This window comes from Annulohypoxylon maeteangense, assembly GCF_022496945.1.
Source record: "Annulohypoxylon maeteangense strain CBS 123835 unplaced genomic scaffold GGS22scaffold_10, whole genome shotgun sequence".
In the NCBI taxonomy this organism is placed as follows: Eukaryota; Fungi; Ascomycota; class Sordariomycetes; order Xylariales; family Hypoxylaceae; genus Annulohypoxylon; species Annulohypoxylon maeteangense.
Window position 1 is genome coordinate 486,119 of NW_025953257.1, and position 25,602 is coordinate 511,720.

The window sequence follows — 25,602 nt, forward strand, 5'->3', positions numbered from 1 at the left end:
TATTTACCTACCTAGGTACCTAGTACCTAGTAGGTAGACAGGTACTGGGTAGGTATTTAGAGAGGGAAAAGGTACTAGGTAGACAGTGTGCTTTGCGATAGAAGAGTCATTTTTATGTAGGGGTAACGGGTATCTTTCATAACTCATAGCTCATAAATATCATATCCTAAACTCGATAAATGAAATTGACCCGGTTGAATGCCCCAGTACAATTAAGTTACCCCAGGTAGCCACGTCGGTCGCATGGTACTCATTAGGAAGCCAAAGTGCATTTTCCATATCTCTCCTCAGCCAATCGTGAGTTACAAATAGGGAATATGGACGGGTAGAAGAAAAGAGAGAAGAGGAAGAAGGAATGTTAAAAGAGGCAATATTCAATACTCCTCTGTCAGTCTCAAGGTATTGGCCGCAACTAGAAAAGGAAAGATTTCGAACAACTGTACCTACATTGAGTGAGCCTACCGCGGACTTGGAGATCGGGTCCCAGAGTCTGATAGTCCCGTCAATCGAGCAAGAAGCCATCAGCTGACTGTCGGGAGAGAAACATGCGGAATTAATAGGAAGTGTGTCCCTTATTACGCCAGTTCCCGCCCCCAATTTGCTCCAAAATCTGATGGTAGAATCCTCTGAACCAGACACGAGTAGTTTGCTGTCTGATGAGAATGCAATTGAATTGACCGGGCCGGTGTGACCTCGGAGCATTACAGATGCTGCATTGTTTTCTAGGTCGGAAAGAAGAGCCGTCGTATCCACTGAGCATGACACAATAAAGCGATTGTCCGGCGAGAAAGCGATACCATTGACCGGTCCTGAGTGGCCTTCTACTTTACCCAGTGCCACTCCTATTGATGGGTCCCAGAGTATAATTGTAGTGTCATTGGAACGCGAAGCGACGAGTTGGCCATCTGGTGAGAAGAGGACAGCGAGGACACTATCCGAATGGCCTTCAAATATGTGAGAAGCCACTCCAGTTGCTACACTCCATAGCCTCACAGTCTTGTCAGCCGAGGCTGACGCTATGAGATCGCTATCCGGCGAAAATGCAAGGTCGTTGATTCTATCGGAATGGCCTCCAAGTTTATGGTGCTCCCTTTTCCTCAGCCAGATCTTAATCGTCGCGTCTTCTGAACCGGAAGCAAGCCATTGGCCATCCGGCGAGAATACTACGCGAGTAATTGTGCTAGAGTGGCCCTTGGATGGCATAACACTTTCCATCATCTCTCCTGTAGATATAGTAGAAGATTGTCGGCTGGGTAGTATGCCAGGGTTGATATCCTCCTCGAAGTCGTCAAGCTTACCGACTAGTGCCCAAGTATTTGTATCCCAGAGCCTTACTTCGTCGTCAAAGGAACTTGATGCGAGTAGCTTGCCGTTAGGAGAAAATAGAACAGAGTTGAGGCCGCTCGTATGGTCTCTCAGAATAGCTACCGCGGTGCCATTTACAGCGTCCCAGATTCTGACAGTCTTATCTTCAGAACCGGATGCGATAAGATGAGAATCCAGCGAAAATGCGACAGCCATGACCTTTTTCGTATGTCCCTTAAGCGTCATATACTCTGTTCCTGTGGTGGTACCCCAAAGCTTGATTGTCATATCATCAGAGCCAGAGACGATTCGATTTCCATTTGGAGAGAATCGGACGGAGTTGACACAACCTGAATGGCCGTCGAGTATTAAGCGTATATCTTCCGAGTCATTTGAAACATCCCAGAGCCTGATCATCCCGTCGACGGAGCCCGTCGCGATTAATGAACCATCTGGAGAAAAGGTGGCGGTGTTAACACAGCTCGACTGGTTGTCAATCCGTTTAATTTCCCGCCCAGTAAGCGCATCCCAAAGCGCGATTGTTTCGTCCATAGCGCCAGACGCAAGGATCTTTCCATCCGGTGAGAAGAATACGGAGTTGACCCAGCCAGAATGGGCTTTGATGGAATACCGCAATGCCCTTGTTTTAATGTCCCATGCCATGACTGTGAAGTCATCCGAACCCGCCGCGATGGTCATTCCATCGGGCGAGATGGCAACTGAACTCATCTTATCTGTCGCACCCTCGTATTTGGCAAGCGTGGTTTTTGATGCTACGTCCCAAAATCTGACGGCCTCGAAATTTGATCCCGATGCAATTTGTTTGCTATCCGGCGTGAACGCTAGGTCACTAACATAGTTGAACTCATCCTTAGCCGCCGGTACATCTGCTTCGGCGATTCGGATACCTTTGATCCAAGGATGCATCTGACTTCGAAATTGAAATTTCAATTCGTTGGTCGAGGGGACAAAAGAAAGCGCCGCGCAGTATGTTTGGAGGGGTGCCCGTTTGATGATATTCTGAAATTTGAAGATGAATCGCCTTGCATCTTTGACGAACGGTAATTGACGTGGATTAGCATCTGGCTAAAACATCACTCATGTCAGCAACTCGGTAGATTGAATATGACTGCCAGGTAAGAAAGCATTCGGATATGGTAGGAAGTATGAAAAGAACATACCATAAGGAGGGCATGGTACAATCTTATGATGGCACCCATTTCAGCGCTCTTACCCATTAGGTTAATAGCCTCGAGCCAATGAAGGAAGTGCTCCCTGAAGAAGCGGTCGATTGGATCACCATCGGCGAGACGCCTCCCACTCTGTCGGCAATGCTCAACCCAGTAGAGACAAGCGTATTGGAGATCTGGAGAGATACATCGTTCTATTAAATCGGGGTCGATGTCGTCCACAAGAGTGCCGGGTGATCCGAGGCCACATATGTCACTTTTGAGTTTCTTCGACATAAGGGCGAGGCAGCTGTCGGCTAAAGCTTGGTGGGCCTGTTTCTCGTCCACCCAAAAATCGAGATCACTACACCGCTCCTTATTTAGAAGGAAGTCACGAAATGTGGGATGATGTAGACGAAGGGGATATGACGTTTGGGGAGGGATGTTGAAGATGGTATGCAAGTCGGCAAGGGTATCCTTGATATCATCCAGGGGAATTGCGAGCAACTTTGCCAATGATTCCATAGAAAGGGGAGAGCAGAGGATCACGATGCTCCCAAGAACTTCTCGAAGCATGCCGTATAACTCTTCCTTTTCTTTCTCGTTGTAGTCCTGCTGGATCGAATTTCGAAGGACGTTGGTGTATATGAGGTCTAGTTGCTTTTCTGGACCCGCACCAGATCTATACCCATTGATTAGAATCTTGATCCGGCTCTTGGCAAGCCGTCTACCTTCGCGGATGAAACGACACGCAGTTGAGGCCCATATGAAGAGACCACAGGAAATCTCGACAAGACGTTTTATGATTCTCATACCGGGCCAGTCGTCGTCGAAGCCACGTTCTTCTCGGATCGCCGAGAAGTGATTCTCAAAGAAGATGCTGAGGTCCCGGTCGACTATATCTGGCGAGATTTCGTGAAGGGCAAAGACCTCGCGTTCCACCTCTGGTATCTTTGTAAAACCATGGCGGATCAAGATTTCAGGCCTGCTTGTGACGAAGATTCGCAGCCGGATATTAGTGAGCGTTCTGGCGGTACTCAAGGTCCTTATCAAGATTCGGACGTCTCCTTCATTTTCGCACTCATCCAGAGCGTCAATCACAATTAGAACTGTCGGTCGAGGGTGGTTGAAATGAAGTTTTGATAGCGGGTTGATTATTAGCCTCTGCCATTGGTCTTTTAAGGATAGACCCATAACATCTTCCTGCCCATCGATAGCCTCACATATGTAGGGTCTTACGGGAGGTAACCTAGCCGCTAGCTGTCGGGAAAGAGTTGTAACTAGCTTGATGGCATTGCCAAGATCGCCACCACCTCGCGAAAAGAAAAAGTTCGCTCCCAGTTTACCACGGTTATAATAAGTCCTGGCGACGGTCCGAGCCACGGTAGACTTGCCCGTGCCCGCTATCCCGTTCAACCAGAAGATGCACCTTTCGTCGGGGCTCTCGAGCCAGTGTTCGATCTCTAGGAGTAGCTCCATCCTGGTATTCGGGAGACAGGTTGGTTCGTGCTGATTGTGGCGCGAATTGAAAGCTGCTTCTGAGGCGACAGGTAACGTGGTCAGGAGGTAATCCCGTTTGGCGTTCTCTGCGTCTTTCCTATCAATCTCCTGTCGTAATCTTTCAAACGCGTGGTCTCCCTCGCCATACAAGAGAGGCATAAAAATATTGAACAATCCTAATAGGCAATATGCCTTGTCTTCTTTGCGTTTTGTCTGTCGGTTAGCTGCCCATGACAGCCGCTGATCAACAGTAAAATTCGTCACTGCGTCACCTCGGAGAGCCTCGTATGGGATTCCTGTAATCTCATGGATAACTGACTGGAGGGATTTCTTGTCTCCTAGTCGTATACCTTCAGCAGAAAAGAATTCGACGGATGCAGGGGCAAGGAGCTCTTGGAGCGTCCAACCTCGAGTAAACCATCTGCTACGACGAAAGGCCAATTCCCATGGGCGTGTAGGTTCATCAGCCGTGACACTGCGAGGTGTCTTTTTGACTGAAACATCTGTCAGATACGCGTAGCACCGAGTGGCGTTGCGATACCAAACAAACATTGTTGTTATCGCTTCCTGGAGTTCAGCGCTACTGTTCCTGTTAATACAGCAGGTATCCAGCCAGAAGTATTCTAAGCCATCTTTGGCGGCTTGTTCGCCACAAAATTGGATTTTGGAGTAGCCGGTGGGCTTAGATTCGGCGTTGCTCTGTATTAGATCGTCGTAACTAACTTCCTGGTCATTTTCTGACAGCCAAGTATGTGACAGTATAGCATAGCTAGGAAGTTCCTCCACGGCGAAATGTCTGGTGAGTTCAAATACGCCATTATCATTCCGTTGAAGGAGACGCATCTTGATCTGGGGGAGTTGAAAGACGCAATAATGAGGGTTCGAGGATATGATGGAGGTTGGACATTGGAGTTCTTAGAGTACCTAAGTATTTATTGCAACCCGAATAAAGGTTGAAATAAAGGCTCATAAGAGAACGCAAAAATACCAAGTTATCTAATTCTAATATCAAGTGGCTCAGAGATCGATGAGATTGATGAGAAAATGAAGGTAGTGGGACTCTGGCTAACCCTGAGAAATGTCGCATCATTTAACAGGGGGCAGACATAAGGAGGCAAACATACAAGGAATTAAGAGATCAAGATCGAAGCGAAGGCTACCAAAGTAAATTTCAAAATGATTCGCAGTCCGCTGCTCAACATAATTAGACCGAAAATGCGAAATCCGGGGTCAAGTTTTGAGGGGGTCACAAGGTGAAAGAAGGATGAAAGGTTGATACTGACCCCAAACCGCGACCGATTTTATTGGTTCTATTGTACAGTACGGTACAATTTCGGACACCGTAAACTTCCAATTATTGAGCTTTTGGCCCCCAACTACATAGATCCGTAGTAACGGAAGCCCCCGCCTTTTACTATTTTAGGCAACGCCCCAACCTCCTTTCGGAATAGAGCAGTTAGTTCCCGCTGTGCGCTTTACTCATTTAGGAATTTAGTCACGCTGGGACTTCAATGTTGTTCACATGTAAGTGACTTTTTCCTCTTTTTCCTCTTTTTCCTCCTAATGATCCCTCAAGTTTTCACCAGTAGGTGGCATGTTTTCAAAGGATCGTCACGATGACCGTTGTGACGACAGCATTGAATTTACTGTGCTTCGCTTATAAATCTTCCCCCAACCCGACGTAACACAAACGACGACCTTCAGCACTATTGAGCGCCACATCACACATCGATCCGGAAACACTAATCCAATACTAGAGAGGTATCAATAATACATAGGACCGCACGGCCGAATCCTTTTGCAACCCCCTTATCTTTCTTCACTACTAGGTACTTGGCACAGTCGATGCCTAACAGATTACCTCGCATCCAGGCAGCCTCACTGAAATCTAGCTGTCCCAAATAAGAAAAGATGGGCACGTAAGAGCCTCATTTCCTTAGTAACCTGGGAACTATCTTTTCACACACCCGAAAATATTTGTCTTCTTCATTATGCAATCTATACCTAGGTACGTAAATAACCTATTATCCTAAACATCCTTTACCCCACGCCAAAATCTGGACCAGTCTCGACTACCACTTTATGACATGTGCCATACATGAGAAATAACACCCTTGACATCAAGGCCGGTCTTCACCGGCTCTCCAAAAGGATCCAAAAAGATTAGATCTGTACCTTTACGCCCAAGGGGTTACTTTTACCCAAAAGCTCACTAAAAACCTTACTCATCTTTAAGAGATGCTGGTCATGATATCTAGGGGCTACGAGAGATAAGCTGATTGGCATACCATGGGCACCATAAAATCCAGGCACGTTGATGACAGGCATGTGGAATCCCTATAGAAGGTCAGCAAGCAACGAACCAATACCGGTTTTGGAAGCGAGATTAAGTAAGTACTTACCGTCCAGAGGGTGTTGAAGGCTGCGCTGCCCATATCGTCAAGTCCCAATGGAGCTTCATCTACGACGCTAGGCGCGAGGATAAACGAATAATCTTCCGCTAACTTATTAACGGCGCGCCGCATACTGGCGTAGGCATCGGTAGCTTCCATGACTTCCTTATGGGTGTAGTTATACGTGTTTTCGACGATACCGCGAACGTCCGGCGACAAATTCGTCTTATTCACCTCATATTCCCTGAAAAAGGCCACTTGGGCTTCGCCGACGGTGATGACTTTCTGTATCCGCTTCAGGGTACTAAAATCATTGGCTTCGGACGGAAGGTCTACCTTTTCGACCTGTACGCCCTTGTTTCGGAGAATACCCGCAGCCGCGTCCATGGCTTCTCTTGTACCAGGTCCTGCCGACGGCCACATCGGAGTCTCGATTAAAGCAACCTTGATTTGCGTCAGTGGTATTTCTCGCGGGACCTTGTCATCCTTGAGACCGAAGACGTCCGCGAGTAGCTGCAGATCATCGACACTACGGGCGAAGAAACCAAAGGTATCAAAGGTAGGGGAAAAGGTCTTTTGGCCTTCAGGCGAGATGGCGTTGTATGTTGGCTTCATGGCGTACACTCCGGTGAATGATGCCGGACGAATAATACTACCGCCAGTTTGTGCACCAAGACTAACAGTTACTTGTAAGTCAGCTACTGCCGCGGCGGATCCACTTGAGGAGCCACCCGGAGTGCGATTCGGGTCATGGGGATTAGTAGTATTTGGTCCAAAATCCCCGCCTCCCGAGTTAGTTACAGTAAATTCCGTAGTAGTCGTTTTGCCTACGGAAAAGATTAGACTACGAAAAGTGAAAGATTACTAGTTGACTAACCAAAAATGAGGGCTCCAGCAGCTCGTAATATGGCAACGGCAGATGAATCAAAGCCAGGCTGGTTCCCTTTGTAAATGGGAGAGCCAAACTGGGTGGGCATATCTAGAACGCATAAGCTACCTAGGCATATTCCTAATTTTGACGACATACTAAAGTACCTTTAGTATTCATGATATCTTTCACGCCTATTGCGAGCCCATGCAGCGGCCCTCTCTGTTCTTGCGGAACCTGATCCAGAGCTCGAGCTTGGCTTAACACGAATGCTGGATCTGGAAAAAAAAAAATCAGCCCACATGTTCGAAGATAGCATGTTACGAAAAAAGAAAAAAGCCTACCGAGGTAAGCCCAAGCTTGGACAATGCTATCCCGTTCCTTGATGCGTTCTAGGAGAGAGGAGGCATAGTCTTCAACAGTTATAGTGTTGCTCTTAAGTAGATTAAGCACCTCTATGGCGGTTAAAACATATGGTTTGGCCATCATGGTTGATGATGATCGAATATGAGACTGCGGCGAAGACCAGAAGGAAATTGGATTGAGAAATTTATTGTCACGGAACAGGGAGAATGCACAACAACAGCGAGGCTGCATTGGGCTTTGCCCTTGTATAAGTTGGGGGAAAAGAAGATAGAAAAAGACGGAACCGAGCATAGGGCATAGCCGAGTTTGGAAGAGCGTGGCTATACCAGAAGGCTAACAGCAACTCATCGCCTAAGCCTCAACTTGAAGTGATATCTCCCAACTTACTGATATATGAAGAGAGGAAGAGACCGGTACGCCCAATTCAAGATAAATACTGAGAGGGGCTGTGTCCGTGAAGTTACATGTTACCATGTAGATAAGTACTCCTACGGGCAAGGGCATTGATAGACGTACCCCGACGGGTAAACCAACTGCAGCCTTACATTTACCAAACATCGAAAAAGCAATTTACATGATCGGGAAGTTCATACTAACGCGTTTGGGAAGTATTCTCAACTTCTAGTATTAAATTTTAATTGGATGGAATATTTCGATCTCGCTATCAACGATTGGTAAACTAAAGCAAGTAATAGGATAGGTACTAACAAATATCGGAATCATTATATTCTCAGTTCAACACTTGGGCTTCAATACCTATGCCAAAGTGTGATACTAAAGTCCAAATACCTACTTGATACCAGACCATAAAGCCACCTGCTGCAGCTACTAGGTATATGAGACTGCTAGATTCAATACGTGTGACTTCATCATAGGATCATGAGTTGAACCCTCGCTTCTTATCAGATCAGATCACCGTATACTAGGTACCTGGTAGGTAGGTCCCTATCCCGCTGGGAAGGCTACGATCCAAAACCATGATTATACCAACGGTATACAAACTTCAAATGAAGTGTAGATAACACCACTCCTATTACAAGTAGAATTCACCAGAGTACTTATCAGTTTAGACGTCAAACCAGATGATTGCCTCCAAGGCTACCGCGGTCATGGGCAAAGGGAGTTTCCCCCTGAAACCTTATAGGTCCTCATTGTGGCGACATACGTCCAGAGAGTCGAGCTACATCCCCTAACACAGTGTCCCTGATTGTTTGCATGCCTAGTAGATTACCTAGAATAGTCGCGTGTAACGCGTCGTATACGGTGTCGGGCTTGGTCAATGCTCAGAACGAACGGTCCAATCTCGGGTAACTTCATCACGCAGTAAGGTTTATAGAATGAAAGAAGGTTCAATATTATAATAATCTACTAATAGATTAGAAATAATGATCGGGTTGGTGCGGCGGTGCTTACAATCGATGAAATTGCTATAGCTCTAACTTCTCTAGTGAGCCTCCGCTTGAGGGTTCGATTCCCTCGGCGGTCCGATCAAACTTTTTTTCAAGTCAGCCCTTTTTTATAGTGACGTCCTATTATACACTAGGTTAATTAGTAAGCTATGGCATTCGCGTCTTATAATCATAGCTAGATGTAATAGTTATACTCAGATGAGATGAATGACGTTAATATTTTGTTCATGTGCTAATTGTACTGTGTCGCACTGTTATGAGCCATCCCCATGTTCAACGGCGGACAAGCATTACTTACCTACCAAAGCATGTGTAAGCTAAGAGCGGGGGATATTTCGGTCAATAGGTATTTATGGATTTTATCGAGCAGCCAGGGTCAGGTGGCTATCGCAGACCTTGCTGTCGATAATTTCCAATGTGTTGTTTTGTAGTACCAACTTAAACTCGAGACTAGTTTAGAGACATGCTTATTGGTATTCGTTCATTTATTAAGTTTCGTTTTCAAGTATTTGACAATTGAGGAATGAGTTAGAAGTTCTAATAAATGGTGTTTTTGCGGAGCCGCCTCGGGCCATGATTACTAGGTCATCACGTAATAAGAAAGAGCGAAAATAGCACCAGAAATAGAGTTATATGATTAACGGAGAAGGTAAATTGCTTGTGAACTCTTTCTATTATGTAAAACTCCGCAAGATACAAAAAAAAAACAAGAATGGAACTGAATTTCTTAGCATGACTGCGTTTTTGCGGACTTTGCATGCTGATGGGCAAGGGCAACGCTCTAAAAGGCATGGTTTCCGGGGCTCGGGATCCAATTTAGATCCGGTTGATCCCGGCACAAGCGCGTGTTCCGAGTGCCGATGTAGGTTTGCGGTTTAGTTTCCACGCATATCATGATATCTCCTCAATAAGGCGGTATGAGTATTTTTTCTTTGTTTACAGGCGTACGTCTGTTCAAAACTACGATTAGAAACAATTAGGCCATGTCTATCATTCCAATAGTGAGTAGTCACGCTTAAGAATGGACTGTGAAGTTTTTACTTTACTACCTAGGTAAGTACTAAACTTGGCATACTTTAGTGCTTCGTACCGAGATAGGCACCTACTATTTGTACGCAGTAACTGCACGAAGAAATAAAATTTAGGATGCAAAGGAGTAATTTCCATTTCGATTTTTAGTGATTCTATAAGTCGCGAGGAAGTTGAAATAAGCTTCATATAATAAATGCCGTTGGAGAATCATCCCTTCATGAACGGGTCTTGTTTGGAAACTACAAGTGCGATACTTTTTCTTGGTATTGTACGGATCTAGACAATTGGCTTTTCTGATTGGAGCGATTATTTGTTTATGCTAATCCTGGCCAATCAGAAAATCAGGCACCGGAATAGTGGGGTTAGCTCTCAAATCCGTGAAACCCGGTGCTATTCAACTCCGGTACTGTTTTACATAATGAAATCCCTTATGCTTTCATTTTATAGGGGACAGGGATAAATGCTCGTCTCGAGATGTATTAGAAGCGGATTCCAGCTCCATATACAAAAATTTCAAAACTTAGCAAGCTTAAGTATGTCACGAACTACAAACCGATAACCCGGTTCACTACTGTACGGCATTTGGTAAACACCGTATCCAATAGCATAGCCAGTGTACCCAGTTGTTCCTCGGAATAGCCATCTGGAGCGAGTACCGAGTAGCAATGATGAACAGAATCCTAGCATACCCCGCAGGGTTGTGCGATTATCGTCTTTGAATCAACGCGGGATAAACCGAGCAAGGATTCTAAGACCGCTATGTCCGCGTAGGTCGTCTACCCAACCAGAGCCATATAAAGGGGTGATAGATTCATGCTTGGATAACCCTTCTCCTTAACTGCACAGCTCCAATAGTTCATCTAGATCTTCACATACCTAGTACCTATCCGCTACAACTTCTCACAATGTCTTTGAAAGAGTGCTGCATCAAGGGATTCAAGTGGAGCGGTACGCCTACTGGCAGAGTCTCAAAACTCAATGACAACGATGTCTGTAAGTTAGGACATCCTCCCCTCTCAGTTTATTACTGACCAAGGAATATCTCCCACTAACCCTCATTATAGACATCGCAGGCGACAACCCTGATGTCGCCATCATGATCGTCCACGACGTGCTAGGATGGACCTTCCCCAACGGCCGTCTTCTCGCCGACCACTTCGCCAAGGAAGTCAACGCAACAGTATATCTGCCCGACTTCTTTGCAGGCGAGATCGTCGAACCAGCGCCCATCTTGGCCGGGGACTTTTCCAAGTTCGACTTGGTAGGCTTCGCCAAGCGCCACGCACGCGAGATTCGCGAGCCCGAGATCTTCGCGGCCGCGAAGACGCTGAAGGCCAAGTACAAGAAAGTCGGCGCCATTGGCTACTGTTACGGCGGGTGGGCCGTCTTCCGGCTCGGCGCGAAGGAGCACAATCCCCCTCTAATCGACGTTATCTCCACCGGCCACCCATCTATGCTGACTAAGAAGGATATCGAAGAGATTGGTGTCCCGACACAAATTCTTGCGCCTGAGCACGACCCCATGTACACCCAGGAGCTGAAGACGTACACGTTCGAGACGTTCTCGAAGCTGAATATTGACTGGGATTACCACCACTTCGCCGGCGTGGAGCATGGAGGTTTGGTCCGCGCTGATGAGAATAAGCCTGGTGAGCGAGTGGCTATGGTTAGAGCTAAGGACTCTGCTGTTAGTTGGTTTAACCAGTTCTTGCATGAGTAGTAAATATCTTTGATATCTGTCTGTCTGGATTGATGCGGATAGGTCTGGAATTAGGTGTTATGGAATGTGGATTATAAAAAAAAACTATTCGCGTTTTCGCGAAGCCAATCAACTTATGATATCGATTACGAAGCAAAATTGAACAAACCTTCCTTGTCGAATGAGACTGCTGAATATCCTCATTGCTAATATTGTGACTTCAATTTGTCGCGGAACTATTTGAGGAACTTCAAGGAATGATGTTGAAAGTGAATGGAAGCTTACGTTGGGGAATGATATGGATAAGCTGCCCCAATTTACGGGGTCCCAGCGCTAACCACACCTTGGAAAATCGTAGGGTGAGATTGGTGGCTGTTACACTGTACTTGTACTATTTAACCCCCTATGATTTAGTGTTATTCGGGGCCTCCAAGGTTCCAATTCAACAACCGCTAACAACGGATTCCGACTGTATTGCTTACTTACCTACCCAGGTACCAGGCACCTAATAACCTTAGAACATCCATGGATCCATCTAGGTAATTATATCATTCAATTGTGTCGGTTTATTCAAAGACCTTTCATTAAAAACAAGCTTGAATGCACCTATGAGATGTATTTCTAGGACAGCTATAAAGCTTCGTTTCAATCTATCATTGAGCTCCAGTGTTTTTGAAAGGAGTCGGGCACCCTAAACGTCCGTTATAGCTCCTCCAGGCTGTAAGGTCAAGCGCTGAACAGCACTAAGTCCCCTGTCTGTATAGGGAATTTAGCGATTAAATACAGCGTGAGCACAGTCATAGAGCCCTGCGATTTGGAGGTTTAGTGCCATTTCGCCCGCAGTCAGCCACATCGGCTATCTGTGGCGCTGAACACCACTAAAGTTCACAATCGCGCGGGGAAGTTAATTCCAGATTATCACCAAGAAACATCAACACACATCCGTATCATGGCAAAAATTGTATTGATTATGCCACTGAACCATCGCTAGGCTCCTAGTAGAAAAGCATGGAGATCGCTCCACATATACTCAAGCAAAACCCCGAGCTCACCAGCATTCCAAGAGAACTCAAAAAGATCGTCAAAAATCATAACGCGCCCGCGTCTTCGCTACCTAACCAATCCGCGCTTGAAACCCACATCAGATCCCTTACTCGAACTTGTTCTCCTCATAAAAGGTGTTCCTCAGAGGCAGATCACCATCGAAACCCTTAGAGTCCTTCATATGGCGATCGAAGCTCTGCGTCGACATCTGCACCTTCTCAAAGAGACTGCGGTCAAGCACCGGCGCAGCAGGAGGCTGCTGGCCACGGCTTCGGGCAATCTCAACAGCGTTGGTGTAGTTATGATGAGCCAAGCTCGACGCGATCTGGAAGGCGTTTCGGATCTGTCGACCGTTCCAGCATCCGGTAGAGCGGGCATTGTCCTCGTAGTGCTTGCCGGCAAAGTCGATGATCTCGCTGTCCTTAACCAACAGCGACGGCTCGCCCGTCATCGCATGTCGCTGAGACTCGATCTCGCGTAGCTTGGCGAGGTTGAGGCGGAAGATGTCGCGCGTCTGCTGTTTGTCGAGAGGAGGGTAGTATAGCGACATGTGGATACGCGACTTGAACGCCTCGTCGATGGTGCCCACACGATTGGTTGTTAGGAAGAGCAGACCGTTGTAGTACTCGAGCACGCGCAGGAAGACGGACACGAGAGCGTTGCGCTTCATGTCAATCTTGGATCGCTGTGAGAGGAACACGTCGGCTTCATCGAGGAGGAGGACACAGTCCCAGAGGTGCGCGAGACGGAAGACGTTGCTGAGCGAGGACTCGACTTCAGAGGGCGTGAGGCCTAAGTCACCACATGTGATAACGAATAGAGGCTTGCGGTACTCCATGGCTACTGCTTCGGCTGTAGCGGTCTTACCCACACCAGGGACACCGTGGAGCAGGACAACTAGACCTCGTCCCTTGTTCTGGATCAGATCCTGGCTGGGACCTTCGGTCGACATGTCGACGTAGCGTCTCTCGAGGGTCTTCTTCTGGAAGTGGGACGCCACGAGACCACGGACGATGTCCTTGTAGTCCTTGAGAATCTTAAGGTTCTCGAATACGCCCGCCTCTCGGCGGATAGGCTTCAAGAAGTGCGTGTTGACTGGCAAGAATCTTCGCTCGCGCAACGCGTAGGCGAACATTCGCTTGGGAAGAAGGACGAGATCTTCCTCGCGTAGCTCTAAGGCGCTAGGGTTCGTCTCGTACGTGCGAGTTCCCTTGGTGCGCTGGCGGAGGAACATGTCCACGTTCAGGTTCTCGCGACGCTGCCACATTTCCACACCGTCCTCTTTCTGGACGATTTCGCGCTGGGCGTAGGCCATATTCTGGCGAGCACCGTCGAACCACTGCTGGATGTTCATATCGTCATCCTCGACTTCACAGCGGATGGATTTGGAGACGGTTAGACGATGGAATAGGGGACGCCAATCCGGGTTCTTCTGGTAAGCCTCTGCCAGGTCGACGATGACGTCACTTTCAACAAACTCGGGATGTCGCATCTTCTCCCGGTTTTCGTCGTTCAGGATCTCATTATCAGCATCGCTTGTGTCGAAAGGTGGGTTTCGGGTCAATGTCCAGGCATTGTATGCCTGGTGTCGATCGGTCAAGAATCTCTTGAAGTCTTCACCCTGTTGCTTCAACGAGTCGAGAACCACTCGGTGGTCCTGTCGGTAGCGAATTGGGAATACTTCAAGACTCTCAATGAGTCTTTCGCCCGCGAAGGACTCAAGCTCAAACTTATGTCTCACAGCACCAAACGAGCTACCGTCATGGTCAATGTAGTAAGCGAAGATGGTAAACCTTGCTTTCTTGTCCTGTTGCAGCTCATCGCTGAAAAACTCCCATCCTAGTTTAGATGGATAGGCCACCTCCTGCTCAGGAACCTCGGTTCGGTAAATTCGCCAGACCTCATGATATCGGCCAGCAGTCTCTCCTGCAGCCGGCATGTAGATCAAGTCGCCGACCCGGAACAAGCTCCAAAGGTCGTCGAACTTGACCTTGTCAGCCGACGTTCCCTCGAAGCGCTCATGGAGAGGCATGACCTCCTTGTCAATGAAGTTGACGTAGCATCGCATATCTCTGAGGGCTTCAGGGCTATCCATGATGGAGTCAATATCCTCGGCATTGGAGTCAACGGAGAGAAGAGATTCATTGTCATCGTCATCATCTTCGTTTGCAGACTCGTCGTCAGCGTCCTTCTCCTCAGCGCCCTCCTCCTTCTCTACGATCTCTACTTCCTCAGGGGTCTCAGAGATCTTCTCAGATCCAATCTCTTCCAATTCCTCATAGTCAGCCCACTTCTCCTCAAGAGTAGCAAGAATCTCCTTCATCTTAGGCTGGAAGTAGACCAGGGCCTTGAAAGGCCTCATGAAAGTACGAGGGGTAGACCTCTGTTCAGTGTCCTTGATCAGGGAAGTAAGATGACCGAGAACGGGCTGGGACTGGATTCGAATGCGTTGAATCTCAGTCTCACCAGCCTGTGTAGCTTCAGCTCTCTTCTCCCTTCTGGCTCTCTCCTGAGCATCGTTCTTGTGGCGCGGGACATAGATGTGTTCGCGAGGAACACCATATGAGAGAAGGTACTTCTGGCGAACGCGGGCAAGCTCTTCCTTGCGTCGAGCCGCCTGTTCACGTCGGATCTGGGCTTGGAGGTTGTTCCCGCCCATGAGGACGTCGATGGCATAGTCGGGCTCTTCAATATCATGGAATCGATTCTTGAAGCTCTCGAAGTTGAGTCTTCGGACTTCGGGGACCTTGGGACGCCACTTGGCCTCGGTTCGGCGGCGATCAGCGAGAATTCGTTCACGTCTCTCTGCTTCTTTCTGAGCAGCTAAGACTGAGGGGTCATTTTCACGTGTTCGAGCAGAAGGCGCAGCACGCTTTCCACCACGCTTTACTCCTCGACCCATTGTAAGGTATTTTGATAAGTATGAATTCTAAAAAAGAAAGAAGATATTTCGGAATGAGAAGAGAACCTTGAAAAGAGTCCTCTGGTCGATGAGAGAGAGATAAAAAGGCCTGATGGTAAAATCTAACAGTTTCAAAGACAGCCTATGGTAATATATACGTAGTACATCTGTATGTCAGATCTGAGCTGTTAGAAGCTCTGACCCCCACCACGATCTAGGACTCTGGATGCAGGCCTCCATTAGCCAATCAGATCGCGATGCGACTACGCCTCTACACTAAAAGGGCTGAGTCACTCGGCAGCTAGGCACCGGGGAGGATCTACAGCAGCTCTGGATCCAATCAAAAGCCCCAATGCGAATAAAACGGGGAACCATTCCAATGATCCTTCGCAGCGACCGCTAAAGATTGCCAGCTCTCGACCCGCATACAACATGATCAGACCTGTAATATGTTACAGGCTACTTATCGCCAGCCTAACACCATGATCTATGTGGGGTCACGGCTAGGCAACCTTCGTCTAACATCTAAATCCTCACGAATTCCCCCGGGGTGAGTAATGGCAGTGAGCCTAACCGGTGGGGTTGAGGGGGCACAGCACGTCGATAGCATCTGATAGTCGACATAATAAGGCATCTACGTGTAATGCGATCACTGTCCGCAGGGTATCCGGCATCTTCAGCCTATGCAGGTTTATGCATCTTGCCTGCTTGCTTTTGTTTGGGCTTGCTATGGCGTCGGCAACGAGCAGCCCACGTTGATTTTCTGACGGGAGCCTGCTGCCTTGGTCGTTCTCGTGCACCTATCGATCTCCCGGTTAATGAACTCTGTTTTGAATGGTTTCAATGACCAGGCTGCCAGGTCATTTGAATACGGATCATGGAACTGCGGTTCGAATAAAGCAGATGGCAGCTTAAAGATTGGTCATATTTACCATCTACCATTCTCCTAATCTAATATTGAGTAAGATAAGAGCCCTGCGTTCAATATTATTAACATACTAACAATTGGGAGTTTGAATTCCCGAAATGGAACAAATTACAGTCCTTGATCATCCATGAGAGCACATTCAGTTTGTTGAAGGAACTCTTCCTTAAGATTATTAATCTTGTTGATATAGATATACATCCGTCCCTACGCCCCATGTGCGACCCATCGAAAGAGCCATTCGGGGACGCGGAAGTCCGAGGAAAGGCTGCAGTATCTTGCATGATACCTCTTTCTAAACGAGTCAGAAATGATACTATATGTCACATTTCACACTGACCGAGAAAGTATTACCCGAACCTGCAGCGTCGGTTTATACCGTGAAACAAACGAGTCTGAAAACGAGTGGCGTAAAAGACGCACGGACTAGGCGTGCATTCCCTAGCAGCATTTAGCAATACGATTTATGGAGTTCGATGACAACCATGGGTAAGCAAACCAAACCTGAGGCATTTTGTCCATGAGAAATATCGACACCAACGACTTTAAGACCAACACCTTTAATAATCTTCATTCATGAACACCTACATCGTACTTGTAGTGGATCTTAATAGCCCCTCAAATACGATCACGTACGCAAGGGATCTCAAACTAGAAGTAGATTGCTGATATTATTCTATACTAAGATGGGATTTTATGTAGTGTGCTACCTATTTACAATTAACTAATCGCATTACCATTATACTTTAACTTTAGGGCCATTGACCCAGGGAACTTGCCCGGCCTTGCCCTCGAAGGGAACATAATCCAAGACGAAGGTGTTACTTATGATGGGGCTGAATTGCTTCTTCACCTGGCCCTCCAGATCCATCCATGGGACGATAAATCTGTCGAATAGCCAAGCCGTCCAGGTATTCCATGTGACCATCCGGGTCATCATCTCCCCTTGCATAACCGTCATCCGACACACCGGCTCCTGGATCTTCTGGTACGATTCGAATGCCTCGTTCAGCGCCTCGGTGGTAAATTCGGAGCCTGAACTTATCATGTTCTGCAGTTGGTTGACGAGTACAGCGGCGGATTGCATTCCGGTGTTGACACCCATGCCGCTGATCGGAGTCATCTTGTGGACTGAGTCGCCCAGCAAGACGATGCGTCCGTGATGCCACTTGTCGATAATCCCTTCCTCTAGGTGAACCAGGGAGACCTCGTCGCGCTTAACGGTCTTCCAGATCTCTCCGAACGTGATATTCGGGAAGAGATGCAGATCAGCGAAGCTTTTAACTTCCTCTTCTAATTCCTTCTCGCTGTATCTATGTCGCGCGGTCGTCGGTGTAGGTAGTTTTCTCAATATGGAGAAATAGGCGTATTTCTTGCCAGGAACTGTCTGTGACGCCACGCCATTGCCATGAGCTTCGTAGAAACGGCCTATGTCGACCCCTTTGGGAACCGGAGCGCGCCCGAAGATGGCCTTGAAGTACGTGACCATAGGATATGGTTCTCGGTTTGCGACACCTTCGGTTGATTCGCGGATGAGCCTATCCATTATATCCCGTGTCCGACTATGGGCGCCATCAACACCAATAACGAGACTTCCTTCTTCGACGCTACCGTCTGCGAGGTAAACCCGTACTCCGTTGGCGTTGGATTCGATTTCGATGACACGTGCATTGGTTTTTACCCGGGTCTCGCGCTCGGGCAAGGTTTTGTACAGAATCTCGATCATCTCGCTACGTGAAAGCCCAAGGGTTGGGTATCCATGACTGAGAAGGTGGGTTAGCTGTAACTGCTTGGGAGTCCCTCAAGAGTTCGTTCCATGACTTACTCCTCTTCCATCGGCTCAAACAAACGAAAGTCAACAAGTTGCTGTCCATTATATAATGAGTTGGTCTTGCTATGAAGCCTAGTTGCTGGTTCTTGCATTTGTTTCAATATCCCAAGTTGATCGCAAAGTCTCGCTGTTTGTGGGAGTAAGACGATCCCGGCACCCTTGTACCTGACGATCTCGGGCTGTTGTTCGAGGAGGACATAATCGATGTTTGCCTTTGCAAGGGCATGAGCCGTATACAGGCCGACTGGACCGCCACCGGCCACGATAACTCGAGGAGATTTTGCCATTTAGATAGAAAATAAGAAGAGGTATGTTCGTAGCTCCAAATGCCTGCAGACAACCGCCACGTCCATTGAGGGTATAAATACCCGGCAACGTCTAAAGGTCAGTGCTCATCAGACACGAATCAGCTAAGCCCTATGCGAAGGATTCCGATTTCATGGGTAGGTGACTGAGTCGTTGCGGAGTTTGGTCGGGTGAATCCACAGTTGGATCTACAACGGGATAACAATAATAGAACTTAATCCGCGTCGAATTTAGCATGTGGCTCAGCCAGGGATCATCGTATGGTCAACTACCCAGAGCTGATGTTTTTTCTTAGTCTCTAAACTAAGTCCGCGGGACAAATAGGCCAGGGTCAGCATACCGTTCCGAAGCCGTCTTCTCTTTTTATAAACGAGAGCGAATTAATAGCGTCAATCGGCTTAATTCGTATAACCGCTAATGTCACAGTCAGCGCATCATACGTTTAGCTCGAACGGCTCGAAGATTTGGGAGGGTCGCTTTCTTTTCCTTTAATAGATTATCTATACGTTACATTGCGCTATGCATGCTATGACAACGCTGCAGAGTCACACGTTTATTATCCGGGTCTACCCATTCCCTTGACTTCTTAGCGCTCCGATTCTCGAGCCCTTACAGAGTGCTAATATCGATTAGTTGCAACGTATTGCGGGACTACGAGAAGTTTAAATGCACTGCACCAACTTGTTAAACTTATCCCCGAAACTGCTACAAGCCCGACTATAATTCCCACATAAATGTGTATAATTTTACACCCAATTTCCGTTGTGCCCCGGAGTTGTAAAGCCCCATTGCGGTGTTTTTCCCCTGTTAGTGAGATCGCTGTAAAATGCTAAGCCGCTGAGGCTCTTAGGGGCGTACTACATACATTGTACAGGGCCTTTAGGGGAGCAGTGCGAAATTCAGCCAATTATAATCGAGCTTCCACAGGGGCTAATAGGCATTAAAGAATTGTCTGTCGTCATGTGCTCAAACGGCGACAACTCTTAATTAATAGAATACGCTTATCATTTAATCAACACAAGCAAATGAATGTATTTATTCTGAGGAAGTTATCCCGTTCGCTAATAGAGACTAGTAGCCCGGGATTGGAGCATACTAGTAAGTACTAAGAGTAGATAGTCACGTAAGTAAGAGGTATACAGAGAGAGAATGGGTTTAAGAGCGCCCTGAACGAACCAATGACACGAAACTCCATGTGTTTATACTCGCGTCTCTGTTTTAGAAAGTTAGTTTCCCGGCTAGCTTGCAGGCAAGGGTTGTTGCGAATGAGAGTTTGTAACTAGTTTGTAAGTTACCTAGCTGCCTAGGTAGGTACCCTTAGATTCTCATTAGCCTACTTTCTCCAGCTAACAACATAGTCTCCCAAGTCCAATATGGGGTTTTATCTTAGGTAGTTTTCCAGATAATGCCCAAAGTTCAAATTCATACCGGCAAGTGCCCTTTCGTCAATGATATAGTAGCAGTTCCTGTAAGAGATTGGGAGGAGAGACAAAGCTTCACATGGCCCGGCAGACCGGGTTAACGATATAAAAGAGCCAAGAACTCAGATGTAACATAGGTACATTTCCGTTACCTACCTACCTAAGCACCTTATTCTAGCGGTGCTAACTTGATATGCCCTAACTCATGAATGGTGTTCTTGGTCGATCGATACCTACCTAGTGCCTATCGAGCTTTCATGAAAGTCTCTGCCAGGGAATAAGTACGAAAGAGTATAGTGTAGCCCCCAGCGCGATCCCAGAGCAGCTACGAAGCATTTTCGTGTCTATGATATAGAGATCGCCGCCCCGATAATCGAGAGGTTAAGTGATATGAGAGCCACACTTCATCCCCTATGTTTGACTAGGAGCCACCTGCGCTTCTATACCCTCTAGTTGTTTACCTTATATAGGACAGGCATCAAGGACCCCGAATACCCTAAGTCACCAACTAGGTTACAGGTTCTTCCCCTAATGATATATATCTGATTGTTAGATGCTAAGAGGGAGAAGCAAGGCAGCAGCATACTTACCTAGTACTAACTGTACAAGCCTTGTATAACATAAGTATGTGTGGATGAATGCTTAGGTACCTAGGTAACTAAGTTACTACTCGTGGACCGTAACGGTAACCCCAGGTTCGCGAGAAGGATTCTAAACCTCATCTCATCATTACATGCATGAGATCGATAGAAATTGGGCACTTTCATTCTTTATGTAAGAATTGTTTAGGTCTTGTTCTATGAACTTGCGAAAAGCCTATAGCGAGCTCACTACTATTATCATCCACTACATGACATAGTAGTCTCTGACTACAGGCTTCTTCCCTTGCACAGATCCTCTTAAGACAGGTAGACAGCAATAGAAGTATTGAATATTGTATTTCATAACGATCGATTTCATCGTAGATATGCAGTTTTTGCTGACAGGTACCTTGCTCAACGGCAATGTACTACATCGAGAGTTATCGTGTTCTCGCACACTTGTATGGCTTCCAACTAGATCAGGTCCAAGCTAACATCTATATACCCCTCCTAGGTACCTGGTATTTCCCTTCCTTTTGATGTTATAGCGAGTGAACTCTTTGAAATATGGGTATTTTGCCTAGTCTTGGAGTTGTCCATTCCATGCATCTGATCTATTTACCAACTTCATCTAGGAGATTCTCCCAAGATACCTCCATGGTACTAATTAACGATAGAGTTAAATTGGGCGCGTCTCTATGTCGCACCCATTGTTGGATGATAAGGTTGTGAGGCATATTCCCTGTCTGAGGGAAGCGATGCTGACTTCAGATGCAGTTCGGCCGCCTGAATTGGTAGGCCATATGTCCGGGGTTTCCGAATGACGTGATTTCCTCCGCGATCGCATTCATAGCGACGCCATTAATTGATCATCTCATAACTTTGCCCTCGGTCTTGTTTCCCTCCAATCTTCGACAATGACGGTGGGGTATTTCGCTGCAAAATTCTTGGCTTCTTCTTCAAGTTGGGCTGCGGCACCGGGAGCATGCGGCATCTCGAAGTATGACTCTAAATGCTTCTTATCTCGGAATATTAATTCGGTAACACAATCGACATGAACGGCCTCTGGTTCCCCACCAGCAACAATTGCAGGATATTGGTCGTTGTCGGTAGGGGATTGTTGTATTGTGGTGGACCGCGGAATGTATCTTCTTATATGCGATAGAGGGAACGTGTTTCCAGCAACTTTTCTTGTAAGCGGCATGTGTATTTCTTCATAATGTTTTCGGAATTGTTCTGGAGTTAAATCCGGCCTCCGGTAAATTAACATAAGAACTCTTATAACCATGGTGTATAATTAGAGGCTTCACCGCTGAATGGTCCGTTCGTCGTGGCAGGGCGTGATGTATCGATATATGAGGGCAATTGGTTCTTAGAGGTCTAAACTTAGCGGAATGATCAATGATTACTTCAGGATTATTTCCATTGGGGTGGCAGGACACCCTCAATCTTTATTGTTACCAACCTCAGCCGGCCGTTCGGAATCGGAGCCCACAAATCCCACGTGGCAGCCAAGGCCGACTTCGCCTACAGCACCGTTTTGGGCATGGGGTGTTGACTATTGACTGCGAGCTGATGGAGGTTTGCAGCATCTTCGTCGCACCGACCTATCAATCCTCACTACACCGCACTCAGTCCCATTAAAGCTGCAGACATCGCATGTGTGATTTATATAGTACCAAAGATGAACCTGTTTGTGTCTAGAAAATATGTGCGAGGACTGCTGACCAACCTACAAATTTGACGAATTAAAATTCTCACTGAACCGGATGCTGCCGCGTTGCATAGACGGATGACAGATTCTACTGATTTGACCAATGATTTCTAGTTCTATAATGCAAGCATGTGATCTACCCAATTGCCAATGCATAACACACCTAGGTAATAAATTAAATGGCTGAATGAAGAGTTCCGAAAATGGGGATCAAGTGAAATGCGGGTAGGCTCTTCGCAGATTTTGTTTCTTTAAGCCACCAAGTGCCCAATGTGTAGGAGTTGCCTATCCCCGATCATCATATCGATTTCCGTGTGCTAGGATCGTCGTCTGGATCTGGCTCGGAACGCCCCGCTGGGTCTGATCCTTCAATCAGAGTGGCGCGGAAGTTTTCTCGCTTTGGACTGTGCTTTGAGTTAGTGGACGCGATTTTAACATTCGAAAAGGCATCATACAGAAGATATTTAAGATCGATGTATCGAAGAGTACAAGTCATGATGATAACTAAAATCCATAACGCAATCGATGATTGCCAACCGTATTTATCTAGCAAACGTCAGTGTCGAACGGAATTCAAAGAGATGCATGGCTAGCGACATACAGTAGGGGGCCTGAACAGCAGGCCAGACAAGGACTTGACTCCACGCTGAAACCGCATAATATGTGGCGATCGCAACACCAACGATAAGAGTCCTCCCTTCTGGATCTTGCGGCAATCTACGGTGTATGAGTTATTATGTTCAAGATCGTTGCGTCGCGCTAGAACTTACAGATCAGAAATCCAGGCCATGATCAGGGGCGCGGTACCTAAAGCCAGGTAAGAGATAAAGTAACTGGCGTAGGCCGTCGCAAGCGGTGTGGTGTTAGGATGGGTGGTCCAAACGCTCATCGCAATACATGGCACGAGGCCAATCACGGCTATGGGAATGTCAGTCTCATTGGGAAATTATCTCCACGGAGGCGCCTGCAAACTCCTCACCTTGTGCTACAATCAAGATCCATCGTGTCCTCAGAAGATCGGAGAGGATAGCCCACACCCAGACTGCAGATCTTATTAGCTTGGCTAGAACTAGATCTAGAGGGGTGAGTTTATATACCGAAGACAACGTTGATAGCGCTACCGCCGATCGGGATAGCGTTCACTTGAGAAGTGGTCCAGGTGGGCGTTCCATCGGGGTTTTTGAGACTCTTGAGAAAGAGATTGAAGTAAGAGTATCCCCAAGACGCTAATACAGTCGCGATATACAAGATCGCGATAAAGTATGTCACCCAATTAACAGCAGTTCGTCTAATTTCTGTAAGTTTCTCTTGAAGTCAAGAATTGCACATGGACGAGTACCTACCTAGCGCCGGCCCATGTTATTCGCTTCGGCTCGGCTCGACCGTGGCGTTCTAGGCGTTCCATCGCAAGTTTATCGTGGCCACTCTTAAACCAAAAGGCTCTAGGATTAACACGGTTCGGTAGGTCAGGCAATAAGAAAAATCCCAGTGCACCCCAAACCACGGTCATAATTCCATTAATGACGAATAGCCAGCGCCACCCAGCCAGCCCGGCCGCATCATGCAAGGTATTAATGATCGCGACTTGAAGTGCTCCGGACATCATCGAACCAATCGCTTGGCAAGAGTGGTAAAATCCCATTCTCTTTGCTAACTCCGAAGGCGTATACCAATGCACTGTGCAACCAACCCGGTGAGCATATTAGGTGGTAGTTACGGGATGAATGCAACTCACTGAACAACGTCATCATGCCTGGCCAAGCCGAACTCTCGCAGAGTCCAAGAAATACACGGAGGATGTACACTTGCTTCGCATTATGAGTGAGAGCGATAAGACCCGTTATCACGCCCCAGATTATCTCTAATCCGGATAGCCAGTAACTCGGTCGTACGTACGTCAAGATAATTTGCGACGGGATTAACATGATACAATACGCCACGCTGAAGTACGTGGTGAAACTTGCGGGTGTGTGTTAGTCCAGCAAAAGCCGTTGATCTCAAGTGAGTTATTGACACAACCTACTAGTTCAGCTCGTTGCCATTCAAGGCAAGATCTTCCTTCATTCCCGATACATATGCATTACTGATGTTCTGTTGGTCAAGGTCTTATGAGATGTTAGAGATAACTGGCGTTTCTTTCCCAAAATATGATTTCAAAGACTCACACTTGATAACTAAAGTTGAATTTCATATTAGCGAAGTCTGTGTAACGAAGAAAGCTCATCACCCACCTTGAGATACGCATCCGAATGTCATCAGAAAGATATCGAGCCTTCGAACGAGATCGCGCTCCTCCGGCGTCCGCTCATGGCGCTGCGCAACCGCCAACCGACTGGATTCCATGATTAAGGGACTGCGCTCATCTGAAAGACAACGAGAAAAGTCAACATGAGGAACCTCAAGGATTTTAAGAGGCGTAATACTCAACCTGGCAACCTCATTGATGCTGGTATAGCTCCATTTCTTATCTTTCGGCTAACCCCGCTCATACTGAAGATGACAAGGGGCAAGCCTCGGTCTATATCCGGAACTAAAGAGATATAATCTGAGAATAATGAAGATAAAACTACTATTTACATTCGAATATGAATAGGAAAAGATATGGATAAATTTTCTATCATGGTATTGTTGATTCGGGTTGGTTTATCACGCATAAGCATTCTCACCACTCTTCAGGTCACGCGCGTGTACATTCCAGCAATCAAAGGTGGCCGCGTTCCTCCTTTTAAGCTATCTCCTTAACTGGCAGGTGTCCGTGCTTCCCCTAATAAAATCCGGACCAGTACCCGTGGACCTTACGATGATCGTCGTTTAGTGAGATTGTAAGGAAATAGTGTCGGATAGATAACAATCTCGGGACCCTTATCATACGCAAGCCACTTACAACGAAGGACAGTATTAAATGAGAATTGAAAATAGAGGGCATTCTTACGAACAGAGGTAACTATCATTAGGTATTTCAATCATCTCCCAAATGCTATCTATTTAATTTAGACGTGAAGGCGTCTTGTCATCGATTTACCTACTACCTAATATTACTAAACTGGTAAAAGGTAGAAGGTTCAATGATGCCCGAGTTTGGCGTGTATTATCTTAGATACCATCACATTCCTCTTAGCGCGGGTTGACAAATCGAC

General features: G+C 46.9%; 7 protein-coding genes across 7 annotated transcripts; 1 reads left to right on the plus strand and 6 right to left on the minus strand.

The window, feature by feature from the left end:
- Positions 1 to 159: 159 nt before the first annotated feature.
- On the minus strand, positions 160 to 4,817 carry GGS22DRAFT_180230 (vegetative incompatibility protein HET-E-1; the record flags this gene model as incomplete). Its single annotated transcript, XM_047963744.1, has 2 exons — positions 160 to 2,391; positions 2,487 to 4,817. 2 exons carry the CDS (start codon positions 4,815 to 4,817, stop codon positions 160 to 162), a joined length of 4,563 nt encoding a protein of 1,520 aa, XP_047818017.1.
- Positions 4,818 to 5,930: 1,113 nt separating this feature from the next.
- GGS22DRAFT_165070 (amidase signature enzyme) lies at positions 5,931 to 8,015 on the minus strand. Its single transcript, XM_047961624.1, has 5 exons — positions 7,580 to 8,015; positions 7,403 to 7,513; positions 7,245 to 7,346; positions 6,377 to 7,194; positions 5,931 to 6,311 (listed from the first exon to the last, which is right to left on the minus strand). The coding sequence occupies exons 1-5, from the start codon at positions 7,890 to 7,892 to the stop codon at positions 6,138 to 6,140; spliced, it is 1,518 nt and encodes a 505-aa protein (XP_047818018.1). The 5' UTR covers positions 7,893 to 8,015; the 3' UTR covers positions 5,931 to 6,137.
- A 2,655-nt stretch (positions 8,016 to 10,670) lies between these two features.
- Positions 10,671 to 11,995, plus strand: GGS22DRAFT_165075 (dienelactone hydrolase family protein). The gene is made up of 2 exons (XM_047961625.1): positions 10,671 to 11,035; positions 11,107 to 11,995. The coding sequence occupies exons 1-2, from the start codon at positions 10,948 to 10,950 to the stop codon at positions 11,760 to 11,762; spliced, it is 744 nt and encodes a 247-aa protein (XP_047818019.1). The 5' UTR covers positions 10,671 to 10,947; the 3' UTR covers positions 11,763 to 11,995.
- Positions 11,996 to 12,629: 634 nt separating this feature from the next.
- On the minus strand, positions 12,630 to 16,009 carry GGS22DRAFT_20258 (uncharacterized protein). Its single transcript, XM_047966460.1, has one exon. It carries the CDS (start codon positions 15,685 to 15,687, stop codon positions 12,892 to 12,894), a length of 2,796 nt encoding a protein of 931 aa, XP_047818020.1. The 5' UTR covers positions 15,688 to 16,009; the 3' UTR covers positions 12,630 to 12,891.
- A 1,139-nt stretch (positions 16,010 to 17,148) lies between these two features.
- Positions 17,149 to 19,173, minus strand: GGS22DRAFT_165079 (putative dehydrogenase). Its single transcript, XM_047961626.1, has 2 exons — positions 18,438 to 19,173; positions 17,149 to 18,375 (listed from the first exon to the last, which is right to left on the minus strand). Exons 1-2 carry the CDS (start codon positions 18,728 to 18,730, stop codon positions 17,352 to 17,354), a joined length of 1,317 nt encoding a protein of 438 aa, XP_047818021.1. The 5' UTR covers positions 18,731 to 19,173; the 3' UTR covers positions 17,149 to 17,351.
- A 1,784-nt stretch (positions 19,174 to 20,957) lies between these two features.
- GGS22DRAFT_165082 (uncharacterized protein) lies at positions 20,958 to 22,224 on the minus strand. The gene has a single exon (XM_047961627.1). It carries the CDS (start codon positions 22,037 to 22,039, stop codon positions 21,626 to 21,628), a length of 414 nt encoding a protein of 137 aa, XP_047818022.1. The 5' UTR covers positions 22,040 to 22,224; the 3' UTR covers positions 20,958 to 21,625.
- A 355-nt stretch (positions 22,225 to 22,579) lies between these two features.
- GGS22DRAFT_20347 (putative allantoate permease) lies at positions 22,580 to 25,018 on the minus strand. Its single transcript, XM_047966462.1, has 11 exons — positions 24,697 to 25,018; positions 24,631 to 24,639; positions 24,489 to 24,570; positions 24,201 to 24,424; positions 23,809 to 24,142; positions 23,563 to 23,753; positions 23,445 to 23,507; positions 23,236 to 23,383; positions 23,067 to 23,182; positions 22,921 to 23,011; positions 22,580 to 22,869 (listed from the first exon to the last, which is right to left on the minus strand). The coding sequence occupies exons 1-11, from the start codon at positions 24,806 to 24,808 to the stop codon at positions 22,764 to 22,766; spliced, it is 1,476 nt and encodes a 491-aa protein (XP_047818023.1). The 5' UTR covers positions 24,809 to 25,018; the 3' UTR covers positions 22,580 to 22,763.
- Positions 25,019 to 25,602: the final 584 nt, after the last annotated feature.

Coding starts and splice junctions, on each gene's coding strand:
- GGS22DRAFT_165079 (XM_047961626.1), bottom strand. CDS start 18,730: ATGGCAAAATCTCCTCGAGTTATCGTGGCCGGTGGCGGTCCAGTCGGC. Junction 18,376..18,437: donor TTTGAGCCGATGGAAGAGGA/GTAAGTCATGGA, acceptor CCACCTTCTCAG/TCATGGATACCCAACCCTTG.
- GGS22DRAFT_165070 (XM_047961624.1), bottom strand. CDS start 7,892: ATGCTCGGTTCCGTCTTTTTCTATCTTCTTTTCCCCCAACTTATACAA. Junction 7,195..7,244: donor TGCTGGAGCCCTCATTTTTG/GTTAGTCAACTA, acceptor TCTTTTCCGTAG/GCAAAACGACTACTACGGAA. Junction 6,312..6,376: donor CCTTCAACACCCTCTGGACG/GTAAGTACTTAC, acceptor GACCTTCTATAG/GGATTCCACATGCCTGTCAT.
- GGS22DRAFT_165082 (XM_047961627.1), bottom strand. CDS start 22,039: ATGGTTATAAGAGTTCTTATGTTAATTTACCGGAGGCCGGATTTAACT.
- GGS22DRAFT_165075 (XM_047961625.1), top strand. CDS start 10,948: ATGTCTTTGAAAGAGTGCTGCATCAAGGGATTCAAGTGGAGCGGTACG. Junction 11,036..11,106: donor ACTCAATGACAACGATGTCT/GTAAGTTAGGAC, acceptor CCCTCATTATAG/ACATCGCAGGCGACAACCCT.
- GGS22DRAFT_20258 (XM_047966460.1), bottom strand. CDS start 15,687: ATGGGTCGAGGAGTAAAGCGTGGTGGAAAGCGTGCTGCGCCTTCTGCT.
- GGS22DRAFT_20347 (XM_047966462.1), bottom strand. CDS start 24,808: ATGGAATCCAGTCGGTTGGCGGTTGCGCAGCGCCATGAGCGGACGCCG. Junction 23,384..23,444: donor GATCTTGATTGTAGCACAAG/GTGAGGAGTTTG, acceptor ACATTCCCATAG/CCGTGATTGGCCTCGTGCCA. Junction 23,183..23,235: donor ATGGCCTGGATTTCTGATCT/GTAAGTTCTAGC, acceptor CATACACCGTAG/ATTGCCGCAAGATCCAGAAG.